At 41.1% G+C, this 20,929-nt stretch overlaps 1 protein-coding gene and 1 pseudogene across 6 annotated transcripts in view; one reads left to right on the top strand and one right to left on the bottom strand.

Annotated features, from left to right (window-relative positions):
* Positions 1-20,929, top strand: part of TBC1D30 (TBC1 domain family member 30) — a 106,213-nt gene that overhangs the window by 35,499 nt on the left and 49,785 nt on the right. Inside the window, exon 1 of one of the 6 annotated variants that reach the window (XM_081588860.1) lies at positions 7,605-7,712. The exons of the other annotated variants lie outside the window; for them this stretch is intronic. Coding sequence (XP_081444986.1) covers positions 7,685-7,712 — 28 coding nt within the window. The 5' untranslated portion in view covers positions 7,605-7,684. Of the gene's footprint in view, positions 1-7,604; positions 7,713-20,929 lie in introns of those variants that run through there. 6 annotated transcript variants of the gene reach the window in all.
* Positions 1,175-2,277, bottom strand: LOC145544568 (E3 ubiquitin-protein ligase SIAH1-like; annotated as a pseudogene).

Here is a 20,929-nt window from a genome sequence, read left to right as displayed (position 1 = left end):
GAATCTGAAGTAGTTCTGTAATTCTTTTTTTTTTTTTAATTGGCCAGATACTCTTTTAATGAGAATTATAAAAGACCAAAAACTTTTTTTTTGCAAACTGCCTTTTTTTTTTAAACAAATGATTTGCTTTTAATTACAAATACTGTGTGAGATGATGCCTTCTTTTGCAAAACCAATAAAAACAAGAACAAATTTTAAACCTATGTGATTTGTCCAAGCTATGTAGGGGGCGGGGGAGCCTGATTTTTTTCCCCAGTATTAAAAAAAAAAAAATCAGTACTCTCTAGCTTGACAAAGAATAAGTTTGAAGATATGACTCAATTGGAGAAGAGAGGGAGACCATTTTATAGCTGCTTTAAATAGCTCCTGATGATTCTTCCGATGTTACCTTTCCTTTCTGAAACCCATTATCTTCACAAGAGTTGAATTTAAAATATTTCTAATAAACTGATTAATGGGGGAAAAGAAAATATGTATCAAACACATGTATAAATTTTACCATCAACAGTTATGCATATCAATAAGACACCAACTTTAAAAGGTACCAAAAAAGTGAGGAAAAACCTGAATTACAGAAAAGAAAGTCAAATTTATTTAATGAAAAACTAGAATAAAAATTAGCAAATACCCACACACAAAAATACATACACACAGCAGCACTATGTATTGATTCACGTAGGGGAAAACCAGTGGACCAAGACCACTCAACGTGGCTTTTCAGTTAAAGGGAAAAAAACTCCAAACATGCGCACACACACACACGCACACAAAAAACAAGAACCCAGTAGTTTTCAACAGTATACTCAATCTACAACAAACACAAATTCAGAATTATTTTACAGTGCTTCCTTTCTTAATACAAAAGATGCCCATCTTGGGTGTATATATATATATATATAGTATATATATATTGTATATTGTATATATGTATATATATATATATTTCGATGGCTTACTGTTGACATATTTTTAAATATATTAGTATTATTATATTTATTACATTAAATATATTGCATGTTATTATATGTATTTAACGGCCTTTCCTTTTATTTACCATCATTTGTCTAGCTTCCACCTACCAAAAATTTCTGATTGGTAGGCAGACAGGTGCCTTATTCTCTGAAATCGAATGCAATGGTTTTAAACACTGGCCAGAAAATGTTTGATTGCCATTTCAACACATGGAAATTGTTACATTGATGCCTAAATTGACATTTTCTGCAAAAAGCTGTGCAACTCTGGTATCGAAGACTAGACAGTCACTGTTCATAATGACTGTTGCAATTCCCTCGTGAACAGATCGAGGCGTGGCTTCCCAAGTCAGTCAACGGCTAGGACCATTTAGCTCAAGTCGATAAGCAAAGTTTTCAGCTTGCTTGTGTGTTCCTATCAGCTGTACAATAGCAAAGAATTGCTGGTGACCAACGTGTTTTTCCTGTTTCTCCAAAACTAACATGAAGTGAAAACCAAAACAGGACTGCATCATCACCCAGTCAACAGCACCAGGAAGATTAATGTCTGTAGCAAGGAAAACTATGTCCTCTCCCTGCAGGATTGTGATGGACTCATGCTGATGCATCAGATGCGGTATTACAGCATCCAGGGAGCCTTGCCATTTACAGGAAGCACCAGGGCACGGACAGGAGTAAGGCCTAAACTCACAGATCTCTTCGTGGTCTGCTTTTTCTGCGGGTGGCAGAGTTACTTCACACCCAATAGAGGCATATTTACAGGGAAAAAGTACTGAATTGGCCACTTTCTCCATAGCCAAGTTGCGAATGTATCTAAACGGGTCGCGGCAAGTTGGACAACGCGAGATCTTTGGGCGACAGTTGCTACAAACAAGATGGCCACTCTGACACTGAAGGATGGGCGGTGACACATAATCAAAACAGATCGGACACTTAAAAAGACTCGCCCAGTCACTGCTGGATGAAGTTGTGCCAGTCAGGGCAGGCACACTCTGGGAGGTTCCAGTAGGTAACGCGGTTGCCGTCTGACGGCTCACTTCTGTGCACGGAGAGTGCGCCTCCGGCCGGGTCCTGGCTCAAACGCGCTCGGTCGCCGCCAACGGCCGCCACCGCCTGGTCCTCAGGCCAACACTGACGGGACACTCTGGGTCGCCGATGCCGCTGGAAAGTGCGCCCCACAACGGCCGCCCCGTCTCCCCCCTGGCCTGGCCGCTGCCGCCGTTTCGCTCAGCGTTCCTCTAGCCCGCCGCGCTTTCCCGCTGAGCACCACACAGTGCTGCGGCCGCCATGGAGGCGCGGCCGCCATGAGGAGGCGCTCCGGCGTCCTGGAGTGGGCGGGTTGTCCTTCTCGTTTTGTTTTCTATATCTGTTACTTTGCTTTCCTTTCTCAGAGGTTATCTCAACTTTATTTCCCAATTCTGTTACGGAGACCTCTTTGGGGCATTGTTATTTGAATGTTTCATGTATATATGCAGTATTCTGTTCTTATCTCACAGACGCAATATATTTTCTTATTGCTCTAGGGATGTTAATGATGGAGACTAAAACAGAAAACAGCTATTTGGAGAAAATAGGCTGTACAGGGAGGAAAAAAATGCTCAAAACTGCTGTTCTAGTTCGAGTTCCCTGAATATTTGGCAGTCCTTGGCTGTCTGCTCTTAAATGTGAGGATCTAAAAGACTGACTTGAACTCTGAGCTCACCACTAGGGCTTATGGGCTTAGCATTTTACTGAAGGTTTATCTGGTTGGGACCTTTCTTATCCCCTACCTCCCCCACCCCCCCAGCCCAGGTCAGTGTCTTTAGGTTTTTCTTGTGGAGCTGGTGAGAGGCCTCAGGGAAGAGTCTCCTAACTTCTTGCCTGGACGGAAGTTTTGTGGGAATGAGAGCTGGGTCTCTGCATTCAGCACTCAGGGTGCACACGGTCAAAGAATCCCTCTGTTTTAGGTCAAGTTCTCACTCTTAGCTGGTTGTCCAGCAACTCTGTTTTAACCCTTTTCAGGAACGAAAACTTCAGTCTCTTTTGCAGGGATGGTAGAGAAGTAAGTCGGGCTTTCCAGGTGGTAAAGAACCTGCCTGCCAATGCAGGAGACCTAAGAGACGTGGGTTTGATCCCTGGGTTGGGAAGATCCCCTGGAGGGAGAGCCTGGTAACCCACTCCAGTATTCTTACCTGGAGAATACCATGGACAGAGGAGCCTGGCGGGCTACAGTCCATGGGGTCCGCAGAGTTGGACATGACTGAAGTTACTTACCACACAGAGGAGTAATTGACCAGCCTCATGAAGTAGAGGAGAGAATCTAGGGATCCAAATGTCTTTCAACAGCTTTCTCCCAATTCTCCTTATTAAGCCTGGCTGCCTCTTTCATGGAGTATGTGGTGTAATAGAGTTTGGATTTCAGCTTTCCCATGTCATTTTGGGATCCAGCTTTCTAGGATCTGCTAAGTCAATTTCTACTTGTCTGTATGTTTTTTCCACTTCAAAACTCCATTGCTGTTGTCTGTGCTGCTTTTTTGTTGTTGTTTTTTTACTTCTTGATCCTTGTTGGTTATGATAAACAAAGATGTCTTAACTGTATTTTTAGTGTGATTTTGATGGGGACCAAAATTAGTTGGGACCAAAATTCATTGGAAGGACTGATGCTGAAACTCCAATACTTTGGCCACCTGATGCAAAGAACTGACTCATTGGAAAAGACCCTGATGCTGGGAAAGATTGCAGGCAGGAGGAGAAGAGGACAACAGAGGATGCAATGGTTGGATGGCATCACTGACTCAATGGACATGAGTTTGAGCAAGCTCCGGGAGTTGATGATGGACAGGGAAGCCTGACGTGCTGCAATCTATGGGGTCACAATGAGTTGGACATGACTGAGTGACTGAACTGAAAATTAGTTGGAATTTTTTTTGAATCTTCCTTAATCCAGGTGTGTGTGCTCCTTTTTCATAAGCTCATTTGTTTTGCTAGGTGGAAAGAAATGAGCATTTTTTCAACTTTATTGAGATATAATTTACTTAACTTAGCATTTAGATTAAGGTAGATGTGCCTTAATTTTGGAACATGGTTGCAGAATTGTGAATTTTGGCATAAATCTGATAAAAGATTTAGGTAATGTCTTGATGTATGATTAGCAGCTTGGTCTCCCCTGAAGTTACTTAGTAAGACTATGACTAGAATAAAGAAAGTAGCTTATCATTGCTTACAATATATTTTAACTGCAGTTTCCTCTCATATTCTTTAAACTCTTAGTGTCTTGCTGCTGAATTATTTTTTTCATTTTGTCATAATTTACTTATTCTTATCCTTATGGGAAATTTGTGGTGTTTGAAAGTACTGTATAGCTTTGGAACCTCTCACTTCTGGGGAGATTTTTGTGGCTTTGAAAGAAAAAACAGTAGATGTTTCTTGTGACCTCATCACAAAGAGAACTGGTTTTTAGAGGAAAAAAAATCTGAGTCTAAAATTCATAATAATTTAGAGCTAGAAGAGAACTTAAACGAGATTTCTGTTTACTCCCGACCTTAGGGCTGATCAAAGCAAGGCGTGGAAGTTAAAAGTGTTGCTGAATATAATCTGAAAAACAAAGAACAGAACAACAACACCACAAAAACTGAATCGCTATGCTGTACACCTAAATCTAACCCAGTATTGTAAATCGACTATACTTCAATTAAAAAAAGAAAACATTATGGAAACTGTGTTGATCGGTAACTCAATCAAGGGTCCCCTGGTCGGTGGTGTCCTAGTGATCAGTTATGACAAGAGAAAATTACATACATCAGCAGGGGGAGTTCTCTTTCTCTTTTTAGTTTTCTTAAGAATTGTGTTAAATTTATTTTCTCTGTATGGTCGGTCGTGGCTTGAATCCTGGTTCAACCACGTAATTACACGAGGTGCAGTTTCATGTAAGTCCTTTGACATCCCTGTGCTTCATCGGTGGGGAAAAAAAAAAAAACGGGGGTGGGGCATGATGATAATACCTGCTTCATAGGATGGTTATGAGAATTAAGTGAGTTAAATTATACAAAATGCTTATTGAACAGGGTCTGGACATACTGTTTTCTATTGATACCATTATTCCTGCTGGGAGGAGGTTTAGAGGCTGCCTTTTCCATCAACATTTGGGTACTTGCTTTTTGAAGGCAACTGTGAAGGCTGTTGGGGTTCTTCCCATTTTAAAAATTTGATAGGATGGGATTATTTGAGGAGGAGATACTAGGTTATCATAATTTGGGATTTTAGACTTTTCAGCTCTTTGGGAAACATGGCTTACTCTTGTCCAATAGCATGGAAGGAGATTGCGCCTCTTTTATGTGTTTCAGTTGAAAAGCTGATGTTTAAACATGTTTGGGGGATACACATTATATCTGAAAGTAGGTAACTGCCTGTGTGTACAAGGGCAATAGGGTCCAAGGTAAGAATCACCTAAGTCCCCCTTGAAGCCTTGAAGAGAAGAACTAGGATTAGAAATGATAGCAATGTGCTATGTGGCTAGGGGTAGGTGGGCTGGGGAAATATCCCAGGCTGAGATAATTGCAGAGGCTGTGGGGACATCAGGTACTTAGGATACTTCTGGTAATCCTAGTATTTCTGGGTATAAAATTGGCCTGGTGTAAATGCCTGTTGAACATAGAACATTAATGTCCATGAACTGCCTTCTCAACTAGATTGAAAACTGTTTGAGGGCATGGATATTTGACAATAGCTATTGGATAAGTAAACATTTATTTTGTTAGTATACAGTACTGATAATGATAATGCAATCTTATCTCTATGTGAGGTTATCTCATCTCTATCTCTATCACTTATCTCTAAGTGAATGGAGAAAATTAGATGATGTCATTCTAGTTAGAAAGTCTGAAAAATAGGTTGAGAATTTATACTGTTTATAAATTTATATATTTATATTATAAATTTATATATCTCAAATGGTAAAAGAGTCTGCCTGCAATGCAGGAGACCTGGGTTCAATCCCTGGGTCTGGATGATCCCCTGGAGAAAGAAATAGCAACCCATTCCAGTATTCTTGCCTGGGAAATGCCTTGGACAGAGGAACCTGGTGGGCTACAACTTATTGATTAAACAACAAAAAAGCAACAAGAGAATAGCCAAGACAGATAATTCAGCTATGGTGTCTTTATCGAGTATCTTTTTCACAGCATTGTAAAATTTTACCTCTCTACTCTCAATTCTAAATATGGATCTGATCTAACTCCCTCCCTAAACTGCAGGACCTTTATTTTCCTACCTACTTCTTGACATTTTCATCAGGATTTTACTTTTGATGTCATTGACCAATAGTCTAGGATTTTTTCCTGGGGAGGGCATGAACAAGTCAGTGTTTGCAACGGACTCTGTATAGAAATATATTTTAATATGTTATGTTGGAAGAGAATTGTCTCTAATGAATGCACATCGTTGGCTTGTGCCTAGTCTTTTAGACAGAGCTCTTTTTTGGTTTCATCCAGTATTGTCTTCTCAACACCATTAGCAGAAAGAAGTGTTCTAGGATGTGGTCACTAAGGCAACATCAAAATTTACTCTTTGGCCTGAGATTTCTCCCATAAGCTTTCTGTGCTGTATGAAAGTTGCCATAGCTGGGCGCCTTGGTTTTTTGTGTCTAGTTCTTCCAGCCCCAAGTGGAGATCGCCTCACACCTTACTGACACTACCCAGGGTTGACAGCAGAGGGCAGGCCTGCTCCTTTCCCTGACCTGGGACCTGCACTCTTCTTCCTGACTGGGTCTGCCTCCTCTGACATTCAGCAGTTTTCTGATTTGTTGGATCACAGTTTCTGGCATCAGTTATGTAATATAATTCAAAACCAGTGGAAAGGGGACACAGAAGTCATTTCCTTGTTTTCTCTGTACATCTTGATTCTTTCTGGGCATATTCTTTTAGCCCACGTTGGTGGCCCTCTCAGAACTTTTTCTGCCCTATTTCTCCCAGGATGACCCATAAGAGGTATTAGGGATTCGACTCTCTACTCGTGTAATGTGAGAAGATTGTGGTCCTCAGGTGTTAGCGTTAGCTCTCTGCGCAACTCGACTCATGTAATGTGAGAAGGTGTGGTTCTCAGGTGTTAGGTGATGATTCTTAATAGGTCATCAAGGAAGCTTTTCAGGTTTGATTCCCACGTTGAGAGCCACATCCATATTAATAGATTTGTTGTTATTCTTGGAAAAATGTGATAATATTTCTTCTTTGTAGAGGAGGTGCTAAGTTTGCAAATAGTATTGGGCTGTGAGTTCAGGAGTCCTGGATTCGGTGTCTGATGCTGTTGGTTTTTCTGCACATCATCCAGCTTGTCTTTGTTCATCTATTTGAAGAAACAGTATTCTTCTAGGGGACTTACTGGTGACTCTTCTTCATGGTATGTCATTGAGGGAAGCAACATATTCTCTTTCAAAGTTTTAGCCTTTGTATTTGAGAGCTGAAACAATTCACCCCATGTCAGAAAAACAATAAATTTCCCAACCTGACCATTAAAAAATTTAGTTGCAATTTATTATTTGAGTGAAAATTGAACAGTGAGTGGAAGGTATCTCCATTATTGCCATTGTTGTGCTGGGCTCAGTCACATTCCACTCTTTGTGACCTCATGGACTGTAGCCCGCCAGGCTCCTCTGTCCATGGGATTTCCCAGGCAAGAACACTGGAGCTGGTTGCCCATTTCCTACACCAGGGGATCTCCTTGACCCAGGGATCGAACCCATGACTCTTCTGTCTCCTGCATTGGCAGGTGGGTGCTTTACCACTAGTGCTACCTGGCAAGCCCTGGTGTGCTATATAGTCCACAGGGTTGCAAAGAGTCAGACATGACAACAAAGAGTCAGAAGCAATAGCACACACACATGAACCTGGGAAGGCCAGTGGTATGTGAGATTCACTCCACCCGTGTGGGCCAGTCACCTTCAGCATCCAGTGGTATCATTGTCCTCGCCATGGATGGCTGGGATCATCCTTTCTTAAACTTTCCCATTAAGTTAATACTCCTTGCACTTGAATTTCAGTCTGTGTTTTACTTGAAACTATATCCAGAATTGGTATCAGTGCTGTAACTATAGTTAGGGAATGAGAGTCTTTGAATGAGTAAATGACCTGACTGATATTTCCCTGTTAATCAACCCAGTGCTCCTCTCAATTTATAGAAGAATGAAATTTGAGATCCTTGGGGACCAGCTAGTCTAGCACGCTTATTTTACAGGTGAGGAAATCGGAGGCTGAAAAGGGCTAATAAGATGGTTGCAACTACCTCACATCTATTAGGAAGGCTGCTATTAAAAAAAGAAAACAGAAAATGAGTGTTGGTGAGAATGTGTGAAAAATGGAAACCCTTTTGGAGGGAAAGAAAAATGGTGCTGCTGCTATGAAAAATGGTGTGACAGTTCCCCCCAAAATTAAAAACAGAATTACCATACGATCCCACAGTTCTGGGTATACAGTTGTCCCTCAGTGTCTACAGGGTCAGTTCCAGGACCATCTATGGATACCAAAATCCTTGGATGCTTGAATCTCTTTATATCTACAGTCCATATCTGTGGAGTCAACCAGCTGCAGATGGTGTAAAAAATCTGCATATAAATGGACAAACACAGTTCAAACGCATGTTGTTCAAGAGTCAACTCTATACCCCAGAGAATTGAAAGCGGGGTCTAGAAAAGATATCTGTACACCCATGTCTATAGCAACATTATTCACAGTAGCCAAGATATGGAAGCAACCCAAGTGTCCATCAATGGATGAACGGATAAATGAAATGTGATATATACATATGTGTGCTTAGTGGCTTAGTCATGTCCGACTCTCTGCAACCCCATGGACCGTATCCCACAAGGTTCCTCTGTCCATGGGGATTCTCTGGGCAAAATTCCTGGAGTGGGTTGCCATGCCCTCCTCTGATATATACATATGGTGGAATCTTATTTACCATTTAAAAGGAAAACAAGTCTCACATATGCTAAAACATGGCTGAACCTTGAGGACATTATGCTAAGTTAAATAATAGTCACAAAAAGACAAATAGGTACCACTTATATGAGGCACCTAGAATCATGAAATTCACAGAGACAGAAAGTAGAATGGTCATCACTAGGGGCTGGGAGGAGGGAGGATGGGGAGTTGTTTAATAAGTACAGAGTTTCAGTTTGGAAAGATGAAGAGTTCTGGAGATGGGTTGCACGACAGTGTGAATGTACTTAACACTATTGAACTGTACATGGAAAATGGTTAAGAGGGTAAATTTTATGTTATGCATATTTTATCACTCCTCCCTCAAAGATCTTATGGCCACATGGATAATTGGTGCTTCCTTGCCTCTCAACTATTCTGTGCTTGTCCTCATATGCCATTAATGGCATTCTTCCCACAAAATTAATCATGCGTCAGAAGCTAATACATCCTTTCCTAACTGGATTGTCACCACCCAGAAAGATCATTTTCATTGTTGAAATGTGGTTGCTGTTTGACGCTCCATTGTCGAAGTGTGGTTGCTGTTTGATGCTCCATCCTCCTCTCTTCAAATTGTTCTTTCCCACTCTGTGCTCCAGGCAGGATGAATTACAGCTGGTTGTAAAAATTCACCACATGCTCTTGCCACATGCTATTTGCTTTGGTACTCTCCTCTCCATTACCTCTCTATGGTAACTTCTGCTTTTAGGATCCAGCTGAGGCATCATGTCTTCTGGAAAGTACCTTTGACCACAGAGTCTGAATTCGGTGCTTCTCTGTTCAGGCTCGTCCTGGCCACAGGGAGTTGTCATGCTCTGTTCCCTGGTCTGTATCTCCCGCTGAACTGTGCCTTGCTTACTTGATGTTCCCAGTGTCTAGTACCCTGCTTGCATGGGGTAGTGGCTCAAAAACCTTTGCTGAAAAAAATAACAGTGTCTTGGAAGATGCTGTTGTAAGAGAGGCATATTCAAAAATGTCCATCATCAACCGCTGATCTGCAACTCTCTGGCTATTTTTTTTAAGGGTATTTCTGATTTTTTTAAACTGTGGTAAAATATATATAACCTAAACTGTGCCATCTTTTTAAAGATAATTTTATTTATTTATTTTTCACTGTGCTGGGTCTTTGTTGCTGTAGGCTTTTCTCTAGTTGTGGCAAGCAGGGGCTACTCTCTAGTTGCAGTGCACAGGCTTCTCATTGCAGTGGCTTCTGTGGCAGAGCACGTGCTCCAGGGCTTCAGGAGTTGTGGCTCCCGGGCTCTAGAGCTCAGGCTCAATAGTTGTGGCCCACTGGCTTAGTTGCACTGTGGCATGTGGGATCTTCCCAGGCCAGGGATTGAATCCATGTTTCCTGCATTGGCGGGTGGATTCTTTACCACTGAGTCACCAGGGAAGCCCCTAAACTTTGCCATTTTAAGTATGTAGTTCATTAGTATTCCGTAGAACCATAGTGGTTGTGCAGCCATCACCACCATCCATCTCCAGAACTCTTCATCTTGCAGAACTGAAGCTCTGCACCCATTAAGCAAAACTCCTCAGTCCTCCTCAGTCCCTGGCAACCTCCACTGAGTATGGGTCCTTTTACGATGGGCTTATTTCATTTAGCAGAATGTCCTCAAGGTTCATCCATGTAGTAGCAGCATGTGTCAGAATTGCCTTCATTGTTAAGGCTGAATAATATTCCACTGTGTGTAGGTACCACATTTTGATTATTCATTCATCGATCAACACTTGGATTGCTTCCACCCCTTGGCTATTGTGAATAATGCTGACATGAACATGGGGCAGCTCAGACTTTTTAAGCATGACAAGCCTGTCCTTGTGTTATTCACACAGCACCACATAAACACAGCTTTCATACCCTGAATTCTTCCTACCCCCATCCTGAAACATTTTTCTCCATCCATCTGCTTTCTGTCCTGTTTCAGTCTCCCTAGTTTAGGTCTTATAACTTGTTTTCCTCACTTAGAGCTGCTTCTGTTATGACAAACCCACAGCCAATGTAATACTCAAGGGTGAAAAGCTGAAAGCCTTTCCACTAAAATCTGGTGCAAGACAAAGATGTTTGCTCTCACCACTTCTCTTTACCATAGTATTGGAAGTCCTAGGCACAGCAATCGGACAAGAAGAAGAAATAAAAGGTATCCAAATTGGAAGGGAAGAGGTAAAATTGTCACTGTATGCAAATGAAACCATAGAATTGCTTCTGTGGTTTCCCTCTGCATCTGTTATTCACACTCACCCTCTTGTCTGTTTTTTCAGATCAGTCATACTACAGGTCCAGTTGTGGAAGACCTGTTTCTCTACCTCATGGAGTTTGGGATCTTTTGACAGAATGTTTTCCCTTCCCTCGTCTATTCTTTCCTCCCAACCAGCATTTTCTCTTCTGCTTTGCCAGCTATTCCCATTGGAGAAAGGAGGCTGCACCGGCAGCAGCCTTCCCATGCCCTGTTCAGTGTGAAGCACCCACTTCCTTCCCCTTGACACCTACTGCTTCCTCTCCTTCATCTCCCACGATTGCAAGGCCTTAGATAAATGGAAAGTGATCTCCTGAGCTAGAGATGACCTGTTGCAAAATACAGCCCCCACTCCCAACAGCCCTTGTTAGGGAATCTGGTGGGAGAAGGGTTTGTTTCACATCTTTTCTGCCTGGAATCATCCTGCTTCTCCAAGGTCATGTGCTGTCTGTCCCTGTAGCACCATCTTTTCTCTTCACTCTAAGCTTGTTCCTCCTCTCTCAGTCCCCAAAGTACCGCTGGCGGGAGGCTGGCTGTGAGTAATGTCCTTGACTGAAGTTTTAGGATGACGTGAAGGAAAGCTGCAGCGTGGAAGGATACAAGAGGTGGTTGACTGGTGAACTGAATCTTGGACATCCTTGCTCTTAAATGTTCTTGGGCCATTTTCCTCTGGGAATTTCTCCCTGACAGTCTTTTCCTTTAGGCTCTAGTAATCTGGTGGCTCAGATGGCAAAGAATATGCCTGCAATGCAGGAGACTCAGGTTTGATCCCAGGGTCTGGAAGATCCTCTGGAGAAGGAAATGGCAACCCACTCCCGTATTCTTGCCTCGAGAATCCCATGGACAGAGGAACCTGACGAGCTATAGTCCATGGAGTCAAACAGAGTCTGGACACAACTGAGCGACTAACACTTTCACAGTAATCTATTTTAGGCTTGCCAGGTGGCTCTAGTGGTAAACAACCAGCCTGCCAATGCAGGAGATGTAAGAGACTCAGGTTTGTTCCCTGGGTTGGGAAGATCCCCTGGAGAAGGGAATGGTGACCCACTCCAGTATTCTGGCTTGGAGAATAGCAAGGACAGAGGGGCCTGGTGGGCTATAGTCCATGGGATTGCAAACAGTCCAACAGGACTAGTCACTTAGCACAAGCACAGTCTATTTTAGGGCTCAACTGCCCTTGCTGTTAGAAAGCCAGAGGATCAGGAGTTAGATGGTAAACCCGCATCACTGGGCTTGCCTAAGTTTTTCTTCACAGGAGAGTCAGCTGTAGTTAACTTTGCTGCCTGTGCTACCCTTCTATGTGCCCTTCCCAGCTCATCTAGAATGAGGTCAGGCGGGATGGTAGAGGCATTCTAAACACTTCCGTTTGGCTAAAGTTCATTTTGAATCAAGTCATACAACAAAATTTTTTTTGATTTTTAAAGCGTTTTTACTGAATGAAAGATTCTTTAAATTCTATGGCACTTTACAATTTTTAAAATGTTCACACACATGCTTTCATATAATCTCATAATAACCCTTTTTTCTCTTTTCCTCTCCCCTTTTATATTGCCCCTTCCCCTTCCCAGTGGTAACCACTGGTTTGTTCTCTGTATTTGTGAGTCTGCTTCTTTTTTATTTTATTCACTAGTTCATCGTGTTTTTTAAGTTCCGCATATAAGTGATGGCTCAGATGGTAAAAAATCTGTCTGCAATGCTGGAGACCAGGCTTTGATCCCTGGGCTGGAGAGATCCCTGGGAGAAGGGAATGACAACCCACTCCAGTATTCTTGCCTGGAGAATTCCATGAACAGAGGAGCCTGGTGGGCTATATAGTCCGTGGGGTTGCAAAGAGTCTGACGTGACTGAGTGACTAACACTAACTAACTATAAGTGATTTCACAGTATTTCACAGGGCATAGTGCCCTCTAGGTTCATGCATGTTGCTCCAAATGACATTATTACATTCTTTCTTAATGGCCAAGTATTATTCCATTGTGTGTGTGTATACACACATGCCCACATCCTTTTTACCCATTCATCTGTTGATGTACACTTAGGTTGCTTCCATTGGGGTGCATGTATCTTTTTGAATTAGTGTTTTTTGCTTTTCTTCAGATATATACCCAGAAGTTGCTGAGTCATACGAATCTTCCATAGTGGCTGCACCAATTTGCATTTCCACCAACAGTGTACAAGGGTTCCCTTTTCTCCTCGTCTTTGCCAGCATTTGTTCTTTGTGTTCTTTTTGATGACAGCCATTCTGACTGGTTGTACACCAAATTTTGTAATACAAGTGTTGGACGTACAGCAAGGAGGCATCTGAAGCCGTTGAGTCACTACATCAAAGCCTCAACATCAGAAAGTGGTTAATGAGCTTTTTCTGCTGTGTGTGATATTGTGCAGGTTTTCAAACACATTTTTAAAAGTCTGGGCAATTTAGTTTGAATCATCTCAAATGTTACTCTAACTCTGGGACACAGTGATTGTGACAGCTGGTCCCTGCACAAGAGGGAACACAACAGTGGCACAGAAATTATTCAAGAACAATTAAACCCCAAGTCCTCATCATCTAATGTTTTCTCTCTATGGAGAGGATCTTTGGTTTGTTACTTTCTCAGCTCTTGAGCCTGTTTCCTGTTTCACATTTGACAAATTATTTTCAGAGACAAATCAGATCTGCCGTTTCTTGGGGGAACTGGAAGGGGGCCCAGATTTTTCCTGGATGAGTTATAGGGTGGTTGATGCAGAAATGATTGTCTTGTGAGGTTTCCACCAAGCCCCATCTCACCATTCACTCTTAGAGGAAACAGCTGTAATGCTTACCTTACAGTAATCCTTCAGTAATCCTTACCTAAGAGCTTCACCCATTTTCTCTGGTATCATGGAATCTTATTTAATTGGCAGTGCTAGGTGGACCTTGTTGATGCTGCTTCTCTGTTATCTCTACCAGTACCTTGTTTGTTTTAGTAGGTAAATAATATATGGGGAGTTTAAGGAAATGGTGGATGTTTCATTCACTTGGTAACATAAATGAGGCTGTGAGCAAGTCTGCTTTCAAAAATTCCAGAGTGTTTCTGGTCCTGCTTAGATCAGAACTATCTGGTTATATTTTATTGGCTTGGTGTAGCTTTTCAGGGAGGTAGACCTGGGTTCAAACCCCAGCTCCACCACTTATTCGTCATATGACCTTGGGGAACTTATTTAACCTCTTCATTTGTTCCTTCTTTTTTCCTTTCATCCTTCATGAATATAAAAATTTCAAAAGTACAAGGAAAAATACAATAAATTCCTATATTCCTACCACTCAGAATTAACTATTTATAGTTGCATCTATTTTCTTTTAGTCATTTCCCCCTCATGCTTAGTAAAAAAATATTACCCTGATAACTTATGTGTACACTCTCCCTTTACTCCCCACTTCTTGGGGAATAATGCTTACCTTGTTGGGTTAAAATGAGATAAGAGAACTAAAGCACCTAGCCTAGTGCCTGAGCCATAGCAGACAGCTGGTACATGGTAGTTGTTATTTATTTTTCTCTTCCTATCCTTCTCTCTTTGTGCATCTCCATTAGAAACTTTAGTCCTCAAAAACTGACAACCTTCTAAAAATGATATTTTTTTCACAAACTCTTTTCCCTTCTGGGGTGTATTTGCAGCCGCCAACTAGAGGAATTGATATCGATACATGTGGGAATGGATAGAATGCACCAAACAACTTATTTATATTGCAAATAATCAAAACACATTGAAAGGCCAGGACTTGCTGGTGAATGATGGATTACATTTGGGAAACCCTTTAAAACAAAATGATTGAACCAAATTTTAGATAACTGCATGCATTATTTTAAAAGCTGCGATATTGCAGGAATAGAAAGATTGAGATGAAAATTGCTTACTTAAACTCTGCTGAGAAAGATTGGTTTCTCCCTTGTAGTGATCTTGCAAAGCAAGAGGCTGTTGGGTAATTAATACTAGGGCTTTATTAATTTATGAAGAGCAGAGAAGGATTTGCTTGTTTGCACTGAAGTGAATGCTCTCCAAGTAACATGTTGAAAAAATTAAAATGATGAGAAGTGCAGTTTGTCAATTTAAATGAACGTTCCTTTTTATGAGCTTCCTAGACTGGTTTTGGGGCTTCCCTTGTGGCTCAGCTGGTCAGGAATCCGCCTGCAATGCAGGAGACCTGGGTTTGATCCCTGGGTTGGAAAGATCCCCTGGAGAAGGGAAAGGCTACCCACTCCAGTATTCTGGCCTGGAGAATTCCATGGACTGTATAGTCTATGGGGTCGCAAAGAGTCGGACACAACTGAGCGACTTTCACTTTCACTTAGACTGGTTTTGTGCTAAAATCTCTAGGCCCAAATGCAAGGTAACATAATTAAAGAGCAAAGACACTCAAGTGACCAGGTGGCATCATTTGTAATCTACAACAATGTTGATATAAAAACTTCCAAGATGTCCTTCCTTAAAAAAATTCTAAGTGCCTTTAATACTGTGTACTAATGATACATAAGTCATTTATAAAGAACTTACTCTGAGCCAGACAGTACCATAAGTGCTTTCCTTGTATTATTTGATCCTTAGAATAACTGTTTTGAAATACATTGTTTCCCATTTTATGGGTGAGGAGATTGAGATAATTAACCTACCCAAGTTTGTGTAGTTACTGAATGTTGGAGCCAGGTTTCAATCCAGGTAGCTGGTTCTAGAGTTTGATTTTAGCTACTATACTGTCCTGGAGGTTCCCCGGTAGCTCAGGTGGTAAAGAATCCACCTGCAATGTGGGAGATCTTGGTTTGATCCCTGGGTTGGGAAGATCCCCTGGAAGAGGGCATGGCAACCCACTCCAGTATTCTTGCCTGGAGAATCCCATGGACAGAGGACTGCCATTATAGCTAGAATTTAGGAGTGTGTTACCTGATGAAAGTGAAAGTCACTCAGTTATGTCCGACTCTTTGAGACCCCATGGACTGTGGCCCACCAGGCTCCTCTGTCTATGGAATTCTCCAGGCAAGAATACTGGAGTGGGTAGCTATTCCCTTCTCCAGGGGATCTTCCTGACCCAGGGATCAAACCCAGGTCTTCTGCACTGCAGGAGAATTTTTTACTGTCTTAGCCACCAGGGATGAGTAGAGCACATATGTGATATTTGAGCATCACATATATTTTGGAAACTTGTCAGGGAGACTAAAAATAGTGATTATGGGTTTTTTTTGATACATGGCATAAATGTCAGTCAAAATAACTGTTCATAAACACATCTGCTTATTTCTCTTGTTGAATAAAAAGTCCTCCACCCCTGCTTTTTTTTTTTTAAGGAGTGAGAACGTCTGGCTCTCTTCTTGACATGAGTTTGTCATGTTATTTATTGTTCGTGTTCTTGTAGTGAGTGTCAGGTGTGTATGAGCCCCATGCTGCCTGCAGGCAGGGGAGGGGAGAGATCCAACAATGAAGAAGTCTTAGTCCTTGTGCTCAATGCAATTTATGATCTACTGAGAAGCCTGTAAATAATTCAAGGGCGTGGATGAATCAGGTGTGGGGGTGGGAGAAGTGTGGCGTCTGAAATATAGGCAGTTACCATTTAAAAATGTTCAGTCAGCAGGATCCCAACCTGACATTCCTTGTGTCATAGATGCAATTAAAAATATTTACTGAGTTGTCACTGTATTTTAGGCTTTGTGCTAGAAAATTATTTTGAACTTTCCTAAAATAGACTGTGGTACTTATTTTCAAGCATTAGGAAGGTTTAAAGTTTAGAGAAGCCAGAGGTAACTTTATTTAGACATAATCTATTCCCTCCTTTGGAGCTGGTGTATCTGATTGATGCTGGCATTAGGCCAGAGTGACGTACTGCCATGTGACACTCTGTGGCAAGCTGGGACTAAAGACAGTGGTAATTAAAGGTGCCGCTGCTGCTATATAAAGTACATGAGTATACTAGGCCACACCTGTATTGCTTCTAGAAGAGAAGAGCACTTGGGAAGTATATGTAGTAAAAGTGTCTGCTTCCTTAGGAGTTTTTCTCTGTTACGAAAACTTTACATTGACTTGCAAAACGAGAACACATAGATGACTATTTTTAAGACTACACTGGTGAATTCCTGTGTCTGTGGAGGTAAAGATAAAAGTGAGTATCAGTCACCAGACTCGCTACCCTTTAAAATGCTGAAGGCTGTATTGACTGACATACAATAGAATTCCTCTTACCCCCAAGTCTCTGTCACCTGTATAATTCAGGAGACATATGTTTTCCTTTTAATGTAGCTCCTAACGTGATTTTCAATTCCTTTCTAATACCTGTCCTGGACTCGCAGACAATGAGAATAAAAATATAAAAACAATGTAAGATTTTTCGTAAATGCATAAGAATTGTTCAGGCTCCTCTTTTTAAGTCAAGAAAATATAATGATACCTTTAAAAAATATCCTTAATGAGGATTGAAGCCTCATTAAGCCTCTTTTTTGCTTAAATGTCAGTTTACCTGAAACTATAATAATCCAAGCTGTATTCTCTAAGCATTATAGTTGGTCATTATTTATATTGGATGGAGGAATTCATAGAGAGTAATAGACTCTGAATAGCCATTCAGTTGGTCTCAGAGAATCATAGTGTTGGAAGCTGTCTTACTGGTGATAATAGTCGAACCTCATCTCATTTTAAATGTCCTTTCACAGCACTCCTGACTGCTGGGCTTGCAGTTTTTGTCTGCAGAAAGGGCATTTGTGATCTCCTGAGGCTACGATTTACTACAGTTAGAGTGTCCTTAAATTGTGATATGTGCCTCTCTGTAACCCCATTTAGCAGTTCAGATTTTGCTCTTTGAAGTGAACATGAATATACAGGCAATATTCCTCCCCCTGAGTGAGGGTATGAGGGTAGGAACGCTAAAGGGGAGCATCTGGTGAGGACCTCAAGGGGGTGTTCTAGCCAGCCAGGCTTTCCCTGTAGGTCAGGTCCTGGGCCTGTTGCGCAGACTTCTGGGTAGACTGTGAACAGGGCTATTTTATTTGACCTTTATTTTGTGCAGTTGTCAGCGAACACTGAGGAGGACACCCCAGTGCAAAGATATTGAGTGACTGCTTTGCATCACTACCGTGTTAGAGTCTTGACTTTCCTTATGTGAGCCCATTCTCACAATTACTCGAGTAAGTATCATTAATTCCAAAGAGGAGAAACTGAAACCCAAAAATGAAGTAACTTGCCCAAGGACATAGAGCTAGTAAGTATGGGCACTGGCATTCTAATCTTGGTCTTTCTCCCGCATCATAAGGATCTTCCTTTTTATTTTATTTTTTATTAAATTAATTTATTTTTAATTGAAGGATAATTGCTTTACAGAATTGTGTTGGTTTCTGCCAACATCAACACGAGCCAGCCATAGGTATACATATGTCCCCTCCCTCAGGACCTTTCTGACACACCATGTTGCCACCAGCTTTCACGGGTTTCCTCATCAGTTCACATGTTCTGTATCTTCTCTTCTGAATGAATTCAGCTGGGAAGTCTAAGTTTCCCAGGCCAGCGAAGTCAACATTCATATTAATTCAGCTCTCTCTCCTCTTTTTGATACCTCTGTAGCATTACCATCAAAGTTAAACATGTTATTTTTAAAGCATATTATTTCCTTTTTTCTCTCTAGAAACATATATTTCTAAGCCAAGGTAATACGTACGCATCAGTAGGTATGGGAAACCTCTCCTTTCATATTCCTCAACTGGATCAAAAAGAATCTCAGAATAGTTTGGTTTAAAGGTTGGGAGATCTTAATTAAGTAGTCAGTTGTGACCACGTTGAACCACGCTTTCATCTTCTAAAGTGATTGGTCTCAGTTCTACTCTTGATGTGCAAATAAAAGGCTGAATATCACAGTTATGAGAAGAGCAGAGATGAGCTTTGTCCTTAGCCTGCTTTTAGGTGAAATTTAATAGCTCAATAAAATGAAGCCCTGGGAAAACACTGGAATGTCCTATATTTAGGAGGAGTAGAGATAATGGTATCCCTCCAAGTACTTGCATAGTAATTAATTAATTTTTAATTGAATTATACGGGATGGATAATATTATATAAGTTACAGATGTACAATATAGTGGTTCACAATTTTTAAAGATTATATTCCACTTATATTTATATATTTGCTATAATCATGCTCCCTGACTTGGCACTATACTAGTAAGCTACAGCAACAAAAACAGTATGGTTCTGGGAAAACTGGGCATGTAAAAAAATGAAATTAGAACATCATATACATTGTCTAACATCATATACAAAAATAAAATGGATTGAAGACCTAAGTGTAAGACTGGATACCATAAAACTCTAGGGGAAAACATAGAACACTCTTTGACAAAAATCATAGCAATATTTTTTTTTTTGCAAAATATTTGAAAGGAACCTTTCACATTGTCCTGTTACTACCTGCTTTGTCTGTCCCTCAGTAAATTTAAGCTTCTTGAAGGTAGAGAACATACTGAATTCAAACTTTTATTTCCCAGAGCCCATAGCACAGTGCCTTTCCCACAGCAATTGAGGAATAACTTTTCACTAATGAATGAATGAATAACAGAAATTAAAGATGTCTTATATGGTCAACATAAACCTTCCTTAAGTGGTGTTGAATCAATTTCCATTATTATTATTTTTAAAAATTATTTATTTATTTTTGGCTGCACTAGATCTTCATTGCTGTGCTTGGGCTTTCTCTAGGTGTGGGGAGTGGGGGCTACTCTCTGTTGCGGTGCATGGGCTTCTCCTTGCAGTGGCTTCTCTTGTTGTGGAGCAGGGACTCTAGGCAAGTGGGTTTCAGTAGTTTGAAACTACTGTAGTGCTGTGGGTTGCAGCACATGGACTCAGTAGTTGTGGCCCACAGGCCCAGCCACTCCATGACATTCAGGATCCTCCTGGACCAGGGATCGAACCTGTGTCCCCTGCCTTGGCAGGTGGACTCCCAACCACTGGACCACTGAGGCAGTCCCTCAATTTCCATTCTTTTGAAGCAAGAAAATACTTTCTAGAAAATAGAAAATCTTGGGTTAGCTATGCATCTGAAGTCATGTGAACCTGGCTGCAGGGTTTTACATGTATTTCCAGGATGGTACTCTGAAATAGGGCTTCACTCCAGCTATTAAAATTTTATATTAGATAAGTTTTGAATTTGAAACTTTCTGGTTTGTAAATAAAACTGGTTGTCCTTAAAAACCTTCATCCAAGATATTTGAGCATGCTTGGGGGAAATGTTAGGTGTGATTTTGTTTTTGAAAATATCTGATTAAAAGCATGATTCTGAGAAAGCATAAGCAGGGACCATTGGGATGTAGAAGATGGTGCTGAGTGTGATTTGGTGTTGAAATTTCAAAGCTTCTCTGTTCCATGTGCAACAGAATTCTATCTCTGAGATAAACAAAATAGAAAAGCTACACCTAATTGTCTTCAAGGATGCCTGTATTTAAGTAGAGACATAGGTTTTATGACTAAGAGAAACCATTCAAAAAGAAAACAAAATGGTCCAGTATATCATGCGATGTGTCAGATAATTGTAAGGTTCTTCCTTTCCTCTCCGTCTCTATCATGAGGGAAAATGGTTATGACGATGTCTCCATGAGCTCATAGTTGTGTGGGCTCCTTCCTGGGTGATGAGTTGAAGGAACTATTTATTAAGGCCCTGCTTTTAGTTAGGTCTGAGGAGAGAACTTATGGGACTGGTCACAGTTTACTGTCCCTTTAGGAGATATGACTTTTCCTATTTAGGAGTTGCTCACGGACCTGCAGAAATTGTGGGGAGAGCAGAGAGAGG

The sequence above is a fragment of the Giraffa tippelskirchi genome, chromosome 4 (assembly GCF_054371585.1).
Source record: "Giraffa tippelskirchi isolate mGirTip1 chromosome 4, T2T-mGirTip1v1.2.pri, whole genome shotgun sequence".
Taxonomy (NCBI): Eukaryota; Metazoa; Chordata; class Mammalia; order Artiodactyla; family Giraffidae; genus Giraffa; species Giraffa tippelskirchi.
The sequence above is the reverse complement of the archived record's forward strand: the minus strand, read 5'-3'. Positions and strand labels throughout refer to the sequence as shown.